Source organism: Balaenoptera ricei, chromosome 18 (genome assembly GCF_028023285.1).
Source record: "Balaenoptera ricei isolate mBalRic1 chromosome 18, mBalRic1.hap2, whole genome shotgun sequence".
Classification (NCBI taxonomy): Eukaryota; Metazoa; Chordata; class Mammalia; order Artiodactyla; family Balaenopteridae; genus Balaenoptera; species Balaenoptera ricei.
Genome location: NC_082656.1, coordinates 15,859,300 through 15,874,079, shown reverse-complemented (window position 1 = coordinate 15,874,079; position 14,780 = coordinate 15,859,300). Strand labels below are relative to the sequence as shown.

General features: G+C 39.9%; 1 protein-coding gene across 3 annotated transcripts in view; it reads left to right on the top strand.

Moving 5' to 3' along the window:
- The window catches only part of LOC132352257 (phosphatidylinositol 3,4,5-trisphosphate 3-phosphatase TPTE2-like), a 48,463-nt gene that overhangs the window by 11,178 nt on the left and 22,505 nt on the right, over positions 1 to 14,780 (top strand). For all 3 annotated transcript variants that reach the window (XM_059902594.1, XM_059902593.1, XM_059902592.1), the window contains 5 exons: positions 79 to 160; positions 265 to 353; positions 7,692 to 7,753; positions 9,444 to 9,524; positions 12,908 to 13,013. In XM_059902594.1, coding sequence (XP_059758577.1) covers positions 79 to 160; positions 265 to 353; positions 7,692 to 7,753; positions 9,444 to 9,524; positions 12,908 to 13,013 — 420 coding nt within the window. The remainder of the gene's footprint in view (positions 1 to 78; positions 161 to 264; positions 354 to 7,691; positions 7,754 to 9,443; positions 9,525 to 12,907; positions 13,014 to 14,780) is intronic.

The following is a 14,780-nucleotide window of genomic DNA, read 5'->3' as shown; positions in this document are numbered from 1 at the left end:
AGTATAACTTATTTACACCTTGACCGTTTACTGTGTTTATTAGGGTTAGAGATATGACCCGTGCATCATTTATTTCAGGTGAAAGAGCTTATGATGCTAAGTACTTCCATGATAGGGTCTGTCGATACATGATTGACGATCACAATGTCCCCTCTTTGAGGTAAGTTTGATGCCACGCTGGCTGTCAGAAGAGGGCTAAATACACAGGGCTTGATTTTTGGGGAAGTATTTTCATTCAACTAAAAATCTTTCACTTGGAATCAGTGAGATGGTGGCGTTCTCCAAGGAAGTAAAAGAGTGGATGGCTCAAGACGAGGAAAACATCGCAGTGATTCACTGTAAGGGGGGCAAAGGTAAAAAACGTTTTTCTTTTTCGTTCTCTTTTTCTAAAGAAATTTGAAAAATATATTAAAGTACACCAACAAGATACGTTCTGCTATTAACCGGTATTAATCATTGTTAACATTTTTTAATATTAGCTTCAAGACTGAAGGAAGGGAAGGAAAGAGGGAGGAAGGGGGGAGGAAAGGAAGAAAGAGTAAAGAAGAGAAGAAAGCAGGAATAGAAGAACTGAGGAAGGTTAAGTGTGTTTTCCCTTGTTTATTGACTATCTGGGTTTCTTCATTTTTGATTTGCCAAAATATCTGTCAAAATACAAACACTGGGGCTTCCCTGGTGGCTCAGTGGTTGAGAATCTGCCTGCCAATGCAGGGGACACGGGTTCGAGCCCTGGTCTGGGAAGATCCCACATGCCGCGGAGCAACTGGGCCCGTGAGCCACAACTACTGAGCCTGCGCGTCTGGAGCCTGTGCTCCGCAACAAGAGAGGCCGCGATAGTGAGAGGCCCGCGCACCGCGATGAAGAGTGGCCCCCGCTTGCCGCAACTAGAGAAAGCCCTCGCACAGAAACGAAGATGCAACACAGCCATAAATAAATAAATAAATAAAAATTGTAAAAATACAAACACTGTTTAACTTTAGAAACCATCAGAGCACTTTTCATTTTATTTAAGGTTGTTCTTAAACTTTGTGAGGATGTTTTAAAGTTAAGAGTGTCAACAGCCATGCCATTTCAAAGACCAAAAATTATACTGGAATTTTTATAGTGTAATGATACATAGAAGTTGATTTTGGTGGGGGGAAAATGGGGGTGGTGGGAAAGCCAGTTGTAAATTCAACCAATTTAACTTGAATCAGATTTTCTCTCATTCAGATTTAGGCTTTTAATAATCATCTAGGCATATTTCACAGTTTTTGACAAATAAGGAATTATGGTTTCGTTGGGCTGTGAAACAGTTTTTTATATTAAATTCCAGGAAAACACACTTTAAAACTGCCTTCTGTAATTGAGTAGAATAAAGTTTTAGTCTTATTTGAAAAGTAGTTTCAAGCTCATGAGTTAGTAGGTAAGTTCTATCTTTAGTTCCACAGGTCGAAATATTCTGTATGTATGGCAATTTACAATATTGTGCCTAAATGAAGAATACAGAGGTTGAACCACATGGAATTGCCTTTCTTTGGACCATCTTTTGCTTTAAAAAAAGGCCATTTAATATGGCTCAACGAAAATATTATAATCTAAGAGTTGGCTTTAGTTTTCTTTTAATCAGGTTAATTCCCTGCTTAAAGGAAAACCTTCATTTCAAATTTAATTTTTTTTTCTGAGAGCAGACTTACATTATTCTGTGTTCATGTGTGTTTCATTGCTTTCCCTTAGGATTGTTTCGAAGGCTAGTATTCAGTTGGTCTGTACCAGAGCAGCACCTTTTTTCAAGTTTTCATTCATCTTGATTTTGCTTCTTTTTGTTGGTTGATGCCTGCACATTACCAGTAATATCATGATAGCCCAAATATTTTGTGATTGATTTATAGGACTTCTTTAAATAATCTGGGTGCTAATTTTTTGTTAGCAGTTTATATTGCAAATATCTTCTTCCACTGTGTTGTCTTTTAAATTTGATTGTGATTTATTTTGTCATATAGAAGTTTTAAATTTTTAATGTAGTGAAGTTTATCAGTCTTCTGTGTGTGCGTGGTTCGTGCATTTTGGTCACGTTTAAGAAATCCACCCATACACTGAGGTGGTGAAGATATTCTCCTTATAAAATAGTAAAGTTTTGCTTTTTATATTTAGGTCTTTAATCTAATTGGAATTTGGGGAGGGAGATTTCTTTTCCATATGGATAGACAATCGTTCTAAAACCATCTATGACATGCTCATGTAGTCCCCATCAACATGTAGTCCCTTCTCAGTCATATACCAAGTTTCCATACGTATTTGGGACTGTCTGTGAATTTTCTATACCACACTATTGTAATTTTTATAGCTTTATAATATATATTGATAAAGACAGAAATCTCTTGACTCTTCTTACATTTAATTTTAGAATTATTTTATCAAGTTCTACAAGAAAATATATTTGGGATTTTTATTGGAACTGCATTGAATCTATAGATTAATTCAGAAGCATTGAGAACTTTGCAATATTGAGCTGTACATGAATAGTTTTCTATTTATTTGAATCATCTGATCTTTCAATAATATTTTATACTTCTCTTCATGATGGTCTCGTATATCTTTTGTTAAATTCATCCCAAGACATAGTGCTACTGCAAAAGGAAGCTTTTTTCTATTACATTTGGATTGGTTCCAATTTTTACTATTATAATACTGCTATGAAATACATTTTTCTTGTTGCACATGTGCCCATATTTCTGTTGAGTGTAGACCTTGGACTAAAATTGTTTTGTCTTAGGATAATGAATCTCAAACTTTAATAGATGATGTCATCTGTTTTCCAAAACAGTTGACAATTTACACTCCACTGGCATTGCATGAAAGTTCCAAGTGTTCCACGTCCTTACCAACACTTGGATTTCTCAGTCATTTTATTTTTAGCTATTGGGTGGGTGTGTAGTTGTATCTCATTATGGCTTTCATTTGCATTTCTATGGTTACTAATAAGATGGAGAAAGTTTTCATAGGTGTATTATGATATCCTTGGATATTCTTTTTTGTGAAGTATCCGTTTAATTTCCTTGTCTATTTTTATCCTGGATTGTTTGTTTTTTTCCAATTGACTTGTAGGAATTCATTGTATATTCTCAATTTCAACTCTGTTGTTTGTTATATGTATTATACAGTATTACAAGATACCTTTTCTGCTCTGTGATTTGCCATTTCTCTCTGAGTATCTTTTGGTTAACAGCACTTCTTTTCTAACATAGTGTACATTGTTCTTTCTCTTCTTAAGGTTAGTGTTCTGTGTCCTAATTAAGAAATCTTTCCCTGAGTTTAAAAAGACATAGTCCTATATTATCTTATATAAGTTTTTATTTCGTTTGGAATTGATTTATGTGTGTGGTGTGAGGAAGGGGTCAAGTTTTATCATTTTCCATATGGCTGTCTAATTGTTTCAGCACACTGATTTCATTTCCTTGCTGTTCTGCAGGACATGGGTCTGTTTCTGAACTTTCTAATCTGTTCGTTGCTTTTTCATCTATCTCTGTGCTAGTAGCACAACTCTCTTACTTGCCTTAGCTTTCTAATAAGTCCTGATTTCCTTTCAAGGGAGTCCACTCATCTTGTTCTTCACAATTGTTTGGGTTTTTTAGGCCATCTACATTTCCATATACATTTTGGAATCAGCTAGTCAAGTTACACACACACACACAGCACACAGCCCTGATGGAACTTTGGAATTTCATTGAATCTGTAGATAGAGGGGAATTGAAATCTTTACAATACTGAGTTTTCCAATCCATGAATGGAAATATCCACTCATCTAGTTAAGTCTTTTTCAATCTCTCTTTATAATGCCTTTTCATTTTCTGCATAGAAAGCTTGTATATGTGTGGTTAGATTTATTCCTAGATATTTGATATTTTGATACTATTATAAATTATATCCATTGGAAATTTTTATGTCCTAAATTTTTTTTTGTTGATGCTCTAAATGCAGTTGATTTTACTAACCTTGCAATCAGCAAACTTAACTAAATTCATTCATTAATTCTATTAACTTGTCTGTAAATTCTTTTGGATTTTATGGCACATGATTATATCGTATGAAATAATGAACTAAATTTTTCCTTTTCAATCCTTTTTTCACCTAGCACTTGCTAGAACCTTTGGTACAGTGTTGAATTATACGTGATGATTGCAGGAATCCTTGTTCTCCTGCTCTCAAAGGAAAAGCTTTCAGCATCTCATCAATTACTTTAGGGTGTGTGTGTGTGTGTGTGTGTGTGTGTGTGTGTGTGTGTGTGTTAGATATTCTTTATCAGATTAAGACATTCCTTTAATTTGCTAAGAGTTTTTATAATGAATGAATGTTGAATTTTATCGGAAGCTTTTTCTATGTCTTTAAAATAATATGATTTCTTACCTTTATTCTATTAATCTGGTTGATTACATTGATTACAAAGTAGTAAACTAACCTTGAATTCCTGGAATAAACACAATTTTGTTGTGCTGTATTATTTTTTAATAAATTGCTGGATTCTGTTTGCTAATATTTTCTTAAGGATTTTTGTATCTATGTCATGAGTAAGAGTGGCTACAGTTTTCAAATTTTGGCTTCATAAACCAAAATTAAGTTGTACTTTTTTTTTTAAAGTCTCTGGATGAGTTTGTATAAGTTGACATTTTTTTCCCTTACATGTAAAGTAGAATTCAGTAGTAAAGCCACATTGGCCTCAGTGGGGGAATTGGCCTTAGTTTCTCTGTGGGGAAGTTTTTAAAGTATGGTTCAATTTCTTTATTAGATATGGGATTATTTATAATTTTATTTCTTCTGCACATTTTGGGTATTTTTCCAAGCATTTGTTCATTTAATCTAAATTTTCAAATGCCTTGGCATCAAATTGTCTTAAAATATCTAATTCTAATGTCTACAGTGGTGTTGCCTTTTTCATTCCTTACATTGCTATTTTTGGTGCCTTCTCTCTTTTCTTTTGATTAGTCTCACCAGGAATTTATTAATTTTATTAGTCCTTTCAAAGTACCAAGTGTTTTGGCCTTACTGATCTTCCCTATTATTTGTTTTTTATTTCATCAATTACTTTAGTGTTTCCTTTCTTCCAGTTTCTTTGGTTTAATTTGCTGTTTTTTTCCTAACTTCTTGAGATGGATGCTTAACTCATAGATTTTCAGCCTTTCTCTTTTCTAGTTAGTGTTTAAGGCTATAAATTTCCCTCTAAGAATAGATTTAGCTTCATCACACAAGTTTTTATGTATATTCATTATTATTTAGTTCAGAATATTTTCTAATTTCCATTGTGCTTTTTTCTTAGACTCATGGGTTATTTAGAAATATACTGTCTTATTTTCAAACATGAGGATTTTGTAATTATCTTCTAGTTATTCATTTCTGGTTGTATTGCATTGTGGTCAGAGAACATATGTATTTTTTTGGTTCTTTGAAACGTATTTAGACTTGCTTTATCGCCCAGAATTTGGTCAATTTTATCAAATGTTTTCTGTGCACTTGAAAATAAAGTGTATTATGCAATGTCCTGAACAGTGTTCTATATGTGCCCATTAGGTCGTTTGTTAATTGTTTTATTCAAATCTTCTATATCCTTAACTGACATTTTATTTTGGTTTGCTTGAATTCTTTGCAGCATAATTCCTTCCTCCCACCCCCACCATTTGCTTGGAAGTCATATACTCTTTTTATATTCCTTAGTAATTACTCTAAAGATTTCAACTGACATCCCTTATTTAGCTATTGGTTTTTGCTTTTTTCTTAGTGTTGACCTTGTATCTTCCTGAACTCTTTCATTAGTTTTAGGGGTTAGCCTAGATTTACTTGGATTTTTCTTTTTTTTTTTTTAAAGAATAGCTATTAAATCTTTTTTTTTTTTAATTTTTATTTATTTATTTATTTATTTATTTATGGCTGTGTTAGGTCTTCGTTTCTGTGCGAGGGCTTTCTCTAGTTGTGGCAAGCGGGGGCCACTCTTCATCGCGGTGCGCGGGCCTCTCACTATCGCGGCCTCTCTTGTTGCGGAGCACAGGCTCCAGACGCGCAGGCTCAGTAATTGTGGCTCACGGGCCCAGCTGCTCCGCGGCATGTGGGATGTTCCCAGACCAGGGCTCGAACCCGTGTCCCCTGCATTGGCAGGCAGATTCTCAACCACTGCGCCACCAGGGAAGCCCTACTTGGATTTTTCTAGTCTGCAAATAATGAGAGTTTGTTTCTTCTGTTTTTATCCCTATACATTTTGTTTCTTTTTCTTATCTTACAATACTGGCTAAGCCATGTAGTAAATAGAAGCAGTGAATAGTGGACATTTTGTTTAGTTCCTGGCTTTAAGAGGAATGTTATCATCATTTCATCATTAATATGATATACCTGGTAGGTATTTTGGTAGATTCCTTTCATCATAGTTAAAAACTTAAAACCTTTGTCCAATAGCAAAAGTTTAGTGAATGAATATACGTTTATGTTTTAAGTTAAAATACTGAAGACAAGTGTAAATCATTTTAATGATTCCTTGCATACCTGACTTGACTGGATGAGAGGGCATCTACTTTGTCTGTGGTTGTGCTTATCCATAGCCACCGGGACATGAATCTGCAAGTTTGTTTTCAAATGGGAATATATAAGGGCTGTAAAGACTCAGAGATGTCCTCCAGAATTGAAATGTTAACCATCCATGCTAGAGGGCTAGAGAGCTAGATTGTTAATGGTCAGTAGCCTCCTTTAGCAAGAAGCTTTTACTTACCAGAGCACAGGGCGGTACAAAGTCCTCTTTGGAAGTACTTGGCTTAGAATATTGTTTTTCAAACTATGGGTTGCAAAATAAATTTAGTGGTTCATTTTTTCAAAAGGATAGAATAGAAAATAGAGTGCATCTTAAGGTAAAAGGATAAGTTTGGAATTACATAAAATAAGTTCAGCATATACTGGCTAAGACAAAAGTTACAGATCACTGTAGAAAGAATAGATGCAATGTACTTTTTAACTCACATTTTGTATGGCAGGACAAAAATATAAATTGGAAAAAAAAAACATGAGACTTTGAGGATAAAATGACATGAAATCAAGGATTTGCTTTAACATGCTGGTGGGGGGGGGCGCTGGGGCACGTGTAGAGAAGGGGAGGGAAAGAAGGATGAGGGAAGAAAAGGAAAAAACAAGTATAACAATATGATAATTATCGAATCTGGGGAATAGGTATATGGGGGCTCATTATTCTGTTCTTTCTACTTTAATATATGTCTTGTAACACCCAAAAAACTCTAACTAAAATGGAAGGAATAATAGGTATGGCAAATGCTAGGTGGTGTTTTGGGTTCTGTCCACATTTTATCTTTTATAGTTTCTTTTATTTACATTAGTAGAAAAACAGGGTGTGTAATTAGCTCTTAATTGGTAGGCATCTCTTTAGATTTAGAGTCCTAGAGCAGAGCTCATTGCCTCTGCCTCTTACTGCAGTCTCCAGGGGTCATGATTCAAGAACAACATACACGTGCACATTCATGCACACAATTAGCACAGAACTCCAGGTGGAACCTCAGAGCAAGCAGTGTAAGGGCTTTGTCTATCTCTGAATTGAAATATTTTGAACCAGCACTTTCAGAGTGGAAGAAAATCAATCCAAAATGAACTCTAAATACTTCTGAGAGTAGATTTATACCAAGTGCTGCCATGAGCAATGGTTCATGAACTAACTTCTTTTCTAGGAAGAACTGGAACCATGATCTGTGCCTACCTTCTTGCCAGTGAAATATTTGCAACTGCAGAGGTATGAAAGATGCTCCTACCAACGCTGTCTTAGGCTGATTGAATTTGCTAGCTCTGAAACCCCACTGGTGGGATGTTAACATGATTCCTGAGTCATGGTACTTAATGGAGTTGTGATTGGAGAGGTGATTATTAGAAAGCCTGGTTTGGATACTTTCTCATTTAACTGGCACTAGTTAGTAACTGACCTCAGGGCCTCTTTCTTTGGGACGGGATGAGGGTGAGGTCAGTGAGACGCTCACCTTGGACACGAAATTTAAGGGAATGCCAAAAATCTCAGTAATTAAGATAAATAATATTCTAGTGCAGCATTTAAAAAATCTAAGTTAATGCCAAAAAATCCATCGTGGATACAATATGAATATTTTAAATAAAGACAGGACACAATAGAGTCCAGATTAATGTGAAATGAGTAAGGTCAAGTTGTGAAAGTGCAAAAAACCCTCAGCAATACAGAAGCTTGACTTGCCTCCTCCAGACCCAGAACTGCTCTGACATAATCCCACCAGCTCCAGGCCTTCCTCCTTTCTCACGAGAATAATAAGAAGATGGGTTAGGGAAATTTTCTAAAGGACCTTGAACATCCTTGCAAGTGCTAGGTAGGTAAAAGGCATCGTTTTCCAACTCAGAACAAAGTCTCTCCTGGATGTTATTATCTTTGCACATCTGTGGGGCCTGTGCCCTCTGGAAATTTCTGAGAAGACAGGATGGGCTGTTGCTATGTCTAAAGCAGGGTTCCCACTCTTTTCCTGCCATGATCTTGCTGAAAAGTCACCTCTTACAGGGCACGCTCCCAGCAGCTCTGCTTCTCTCTCAGCCTGCAGCCCAGATAAGAGAAGCTGGGGGTTATGATCGGGGCCCAGCACCCTGATCCCACCGTCTTCTTTATTTCAAATTTGAGACACACAGGTTAGGAAAATGGATGCTCTAGGACAGTGTTTTTCACACTGTGCATCACAGTTTATCAGTGAGTTGTGAAATCAACTTATTGGGTTGTCACTCGCATTTTTTAAATAAAATGGAATCGATTTGAATAGGAAATATCAAAAGGTAAGTATTGTTTGTGAAACTTTTGTTTCAGTTCTGTGTGTGTGTGTGAGAGAGAGAGTGCGTGTGTATGTGTGTGTGTGTATCTCCCAGGTTTATGAATGTGGATTGTAGCTTTAAAAATAAAAAGTTTGAGGGACTTCTCTGGAGGTCCAGTGGTTAGGACTCCACGCTTTCACTGCCGAGGGTTGAGTCCCTGGTCAGGGAACTAAGATCTCATAAGCTGCGTGGTGTGGCCAAAATAAGTAAATAAATAAATACAGAGTTTGAAAGCTGTTGGTCTGGAGCCCTAGACAGAGCCAGAGGCCGGTGCTCAGGCCTGTGCTGTCTCTGACTGGCTGCATGCATCTCCACGGCAGGTCACTTGGTTTTCTTTTGGTCCTCATCTTCTCCATTTGTAAAATAGAAAGATAGGAAGAAGGACCAGATTATCTCTAAATTCTTCCAGCTCTAAAATTGCCTGTCTTTGTGAATCTTTGAGTGATAGGCCTTGATGTGGCTTTGTTAATTCTGTTATTTCGGGTATAGCCTCTGCCCAAAGACCGCTGACTTAAGGAAATCATGTGCCCTTAGAAACTTCAGAATGCCTTACACAGGAAAGGACGTGCATATGACCCATGATTGGACTGTCCCCTGTTTTATAGGACAGCCTTTATTATTTTGGAGAACGGCGAACAGATAAATCCACCAGCAGTAAATTTCAGGGAATAGAAACTCCTTCTCAGGTAAGTGTTCTTTCTTTAAAAGGGGTCACTCTGGATAATTAGGTTAAGATTGGCATCTATTACCTGGTTTCATTTTAGACTCTCTTCCTTGGGTGATTCCTTAGGTCATCTTCTCCTTGGGTGATCTTCTCCTTGGGTGATCTTCTCCTTGGGTGATCTTCTCCTTGGGTGCCCCGTGACAGGCCTTGATCCCTTCCAGAGGCCAGGAGCCCTGCCTCAGGTGTTGCTTGGCTTTGCAAGCACTGAGTTCTCCCCAGAGCACCCTGCTTCCCATTTTAATTGGTTATTGTTTACAGAGTTCAGGAGTTGATTCCCTTCCCAAAGTAGGAAGGTCCAATTCCTAAGGTTTCAGACCCCTGAAGATTATCTGAAGTCACTAGCCTTTTATTTCCATGTAAAGAGGAACTGAGTCTTTCACAAACCCCTATTAGGGCAATTCAGCCCTTGTAGAACATTGTGTGTGTGTGTGTGCACGCATGGGTGTGCACATGTGCACATGTGTAAGGGAGAGAGACAGACAGTGACAGAAAAAGACAGAGACAGACAGAGTCGGTGGGAGGGGGGCTGCGCTTCAAAAGAGAAAGGAAATGGAAAAGTAACATTTTTCAAAAACCTATTTTATACTAGACACTATTGTACTTTTACATATATTGTCTCATTTAATACTCAGACAACCCATGCGACCCATATGTTATTACCTTATTTTTTTTTCCTTTTAAAACGTTTTATCATGGACTTTTTCATAAACAGTCAAGACAGTCATACAATAAATCCCCTTATATTCATCACACTGCTTCAGCAATCGTTTCGTCACGTGGCCAACCATTCATTCCTCCCCAGTCTACACACACACACACACACACACACGCTGCACTTTCACACTAAACTTGGATTATTTTGAAGGAAATCCCAGACATCAGATCATCTTATCCCCTAAGCATTTTAGTATGACATCTAACATAAAGACTCTAAAAAAAAAAAACAAAAACTTTAAAACCATTGACATATCTAACAATATTATACCTTAATAGTATCAAATGTCTAGTCCTCGTTTAAATTTCCATAATTATCTTAAAATCTTTTAAAACTTAGTTTGTTTTAATCGGGATCCAAACAAGGGCACACATTTCATTTGGCTGCTGTGTCTCCTTAAGTCTCTTTTAGTTTATAGGTTTCCCACCTCTCTTTTTTTTCCCTTGTAAATTGTTTATTGCAGAAACCAGGGCGTTTATCCTATAGAGTTTACAACATTCTAGGCTTTGTTGAATCCTGCTAAGGGTTTTACATTCATTATCTAATATAATATTCTCAATAACGCAAAGGGTTTTACATTCATTATCTAATATAATATTCTCAATAACGCAATGAGTGGGCACCATTATGATTCCCATTTTATAGACTGGGAAATCAAGGTTCAAGGAAACTAACTTTTTGAACTAAGAACTCAAATCCAGATCTTTCAGACTCCAAAGCCTATTATTTCCCATCCTGTGTACAGCTTCTCATCTGGATTGCCTTTTCTATACGGCCCCTCAAACCCAAGTGAGAGATGGTTGGGAATTCTTAAGTAAATGTGGATGTGGCCATGAAGGAAGTTTTCTTTGAGTGAAGTGATGAAAGCTGATACCCTTGGCCTAGTTAGCAGAACACTGTACCTGCTGGCTCTAGACATTTCATTTGGGATCAAAGAGCTCAGCCTTATCCATTCTTACTTTTCTGCCAAACTCAAGCAACACAAGAAAAAAAAAAAAAGATAGCCATAGGCTATAAGTAATACATCAACTTATTGAAGCCCAGCTCGAATCATGCCATTGCATGCTCAAAATCCATAATGGCCTCTGACTGCCAATGGCAACAAATATGTTTTAACCTGGCACTCCCAATCTAGATTTGATTTTTCCCACCGCTTCTTCCACTATGTGCATTCACATGCTCTAACGCGTTTGGATTGTTTGCCGTTTCCCAGCCTGCTTATACTTTACACCCACGTGCTCACGAGGGCCCCTTGTCCTGGAGTCCCTTTGCCCTCCCAGCCTGAAGTAGTCTCCTGCTTTTTCAGGAGTTCTTATAGCCTTTGTGTTCCTTTTAGGGACTAAGTTGCTTTATATTATTTTCCAGCTATTCGAAGTTGTGTCTTCTCTACCCTTTTTGCAGGCCCATGTCTTGCCCATCTTTCCACCCTGGCAGCCCGAAATGCCTCATATAGTATCTCCTTTGTCTGTAGTGAGTGCTTACTAAATATATGTTGGTTTTATTAACTTCTGCTACATGCGCCTGTTGTTTTGGGCTGTAGGGGAAAGAAGAGTGAGAGCAAAACCAGCTACAGGGCCATGGTAGGTTACAAGCCTTCAGTGGAAGGTCAAGGATCTGGTGGCAGGAGCCAAGGGGACGGTAGAGGTAGCTCCTTCAGGCACGTCTTCCCTTCCCCATTTCCTCTGCAGTCCCGTGCAGTGTCTCTAACTTACTCCAGGACTGGCACACCCTAGGCTGCAGCTGAGTCTCTTCTGACTCACTGGGCTAGCAGTGCAGCGACCCGGCCTCAGGCTTGAGGGCTGTGTTGGCGAGGCCCCAGGACAGAGTTCCCTGTGTGCGCGGCAGTAATTCTCAGACACCATCCCCTCCTGCCCCTGCAGTGTGGCCATTCAGTGCACTCCATACATTTCATCCACCCCGGAGTTAAGAGCTTGACTGGTCCTTTCCAATGCAGAGGATGGTGGTTAATTTTATTAACACTTCCCAACGGGTGGGGAAGAGTCTATGAACTTTTCAGTCCGGTTGATTCTGTACCAGAACTCTTCTTAACTTCTAGAAGAAAGGAGAGCCCTTGTGAACGGCTTGCCACAGGAGATGGGACTAGGCTAAGAGAATCCCCAGGCTTCCTTGCAGAAATGGCGCTGGGGACATGGGCAGTGGAGAGATGCTCACTGGCTGGGACTGGAGAAGGATGTGAATGTGCTGCTGGCCTATGGAGCGCTCCCCCTGAGCTTTTACCTCTTCCCTGCTCTCATGCCAAGGAGGCTCCTCCTCCCCAAAGCACAGACCTTCCTTTAACTCAGCCACAATGAAGCTTCTGCCCCAGACCCGCCTCTCCCACATTTGCAGTTGATGGCATCTTGCTGGGATGTTGTCCTAGCTGTTCTGTTGGCTCTGGTTAGTCACTCTCTCAGTCCCAGCAGCCCCTAAGCAACACCTGGCTCCTTTCCTGTTCCTTCCCTGTTGCTCTTCATTCAGTATTTTTTTCTAAGGTAGATATTTAGTCATGAGGCAACAAATGCCTAGTTACATAATGGCACCCGATCAATGTTTCCTTCATCTATTATTTTCCTTAAAAAAATCAGGACTTTTTTACCTCCACTTAAATCGAGACTTCTGTTGTTTTGCAGAACAGATTTGTTGGATATTTTGCAATGGTGAAAAATACCTACAACTTGACTCTTCCTCCAATGAAAAAACTCACGATTAAAAATATCGTTATTTATTCAATTCATGGTAAGTGCTTTATGTATAATTGGAGAATTGGCGGGAGGGCCAATGTTCTTACTATTCGGGAGGGTTTTCTCATGGTTATATACAGAGACAGTCCCAACGCATAGCTGTCTTTTTGTGTAGCCTCAGGTATAAACAAACCCCTCCCCCTGGAATTGCCCATCAGCCCAGCGCTGCTGTGGCCACATTACCACTGCTTAGGTGTCCTCTACTTTCCTTTCCCATCACCAATTTGGGGGGCTCCATCCCCCCTTCCCTTTCTCCTGTTCTCATTGCTGCTCTGGCCTCAGCCCAGGGTGTCCTTTTCAGAGTAGAACCTCTGAGATTAAAGGGAGGAAGGTCCCATGAGACCTGGAGACCACTTCTTTCTCACGCCCATCTCTGGTTCAGGGTTTGTCTTGGGAGATGCATCCCTGTATCATTTTCTCTCCTACTCCTCTCAGAAACCTTTTTCTTTTTTCTTATCCCCTGGTCTCTCCCTTTCCCCGCCCTCCTCCCCCATAGCCCCCTCTCCCCCAGCAACTCCATCAGGATGTCTTAAATACTGGAACAGCAAATGAATTTTGTTGCCACAAATTCTTTTTGCAAATGACTGCTGAGAACTGCTTTGGGCCAGGCCCCCTGCTCGTGTTTCTTTGCCCTTCAGGAGCCCCTGAGTGTAAGCAGAGGAGAGGAAGGTACACAGGTGAACAGCTGACCACAGTGTTGGACAGCTTCCTAGGGGAACAGCACTTAGGTCTTCCCTGCCTGAACCTACACGAACACAAAAAAGGGGTGGGAGAAACCTGGCCTCTGGGGGGGGCTCTCTCAGGCCCCTGGCTGTTACCAGTTCTTACCAAGAGTAAAAGTCCTTATAAACTTCAAAAGAGCTGACGATGCCTGCTTCAGGAGTGTAAGGAGAGAGAGGGGACCTGCCACCGCCCCGAGAGGCAGAGATATTGGTCAGATCGTCCACCTCTGGGACTTGAAAGAAAAGGAAGGAGGGGAGAGGAATGGGCCTCAAGGCCATGTCTTTATTTCTCTGTCACCCGCCTAGCTTCCCTGTACAGCTCACCCTCAGGGAGGTGGAAACAGGGACCCCTCAGTGTGGAGGGGATGGGGCCTCACTCACCGCCAGAGGTGCAGCAGGAGGTGCAGCTTCTGACCCCCTAAAGCAGCAGCCAGCTGGTGCAGCACGAGGCGGCGCTGAGTGCCGGGCCTCTCCCGGGCCCGGCTGCGGGACGAGGGCGCTGGTGTCCACCCAGGCAGCCCGTTGTCTTTAGCCCTCTGGGGAGTCACACAAAATAAGATCTAGACGTGTATTTTTTAACGCTTCGACCAATTATTCAGAAATAAGAGAACCCTTTAGAATGTATGTAACCACTGCAGAGTCAAAAAAAAAATTACAATTGTTAGTTAAAATATAAAATGCTTTTTCCAAATTATTTACATATTTCTCCCTTCTTCTCCACACGCCCGCATGGCCGCCACTTCTTGGCAGGGGTGAGGAATTGTGAAAGTTACCACGAGCAGATTGCATGGGTTTCTGGCTTCTGGAAACGAACTTCAGCCCAGCAGCATGGTTTCTGTGGGAGATTTTGGTCTAGATTTCCAAACAAGCGCTGTGCAGGCAGACCCTGGAAACACAGCCCGTCCCAGCAGGAGGCTGCCTGCGTGTATAAAGGAGCAACTGTTTGTGCGGAGGCTTTGTGGGCTGCAGAGTTCTCTGTGAGGTCCATTCTCACTGTGATGTGCGTGTGTCACGTATGAGGGACGGGGCTGGAGTGGAGC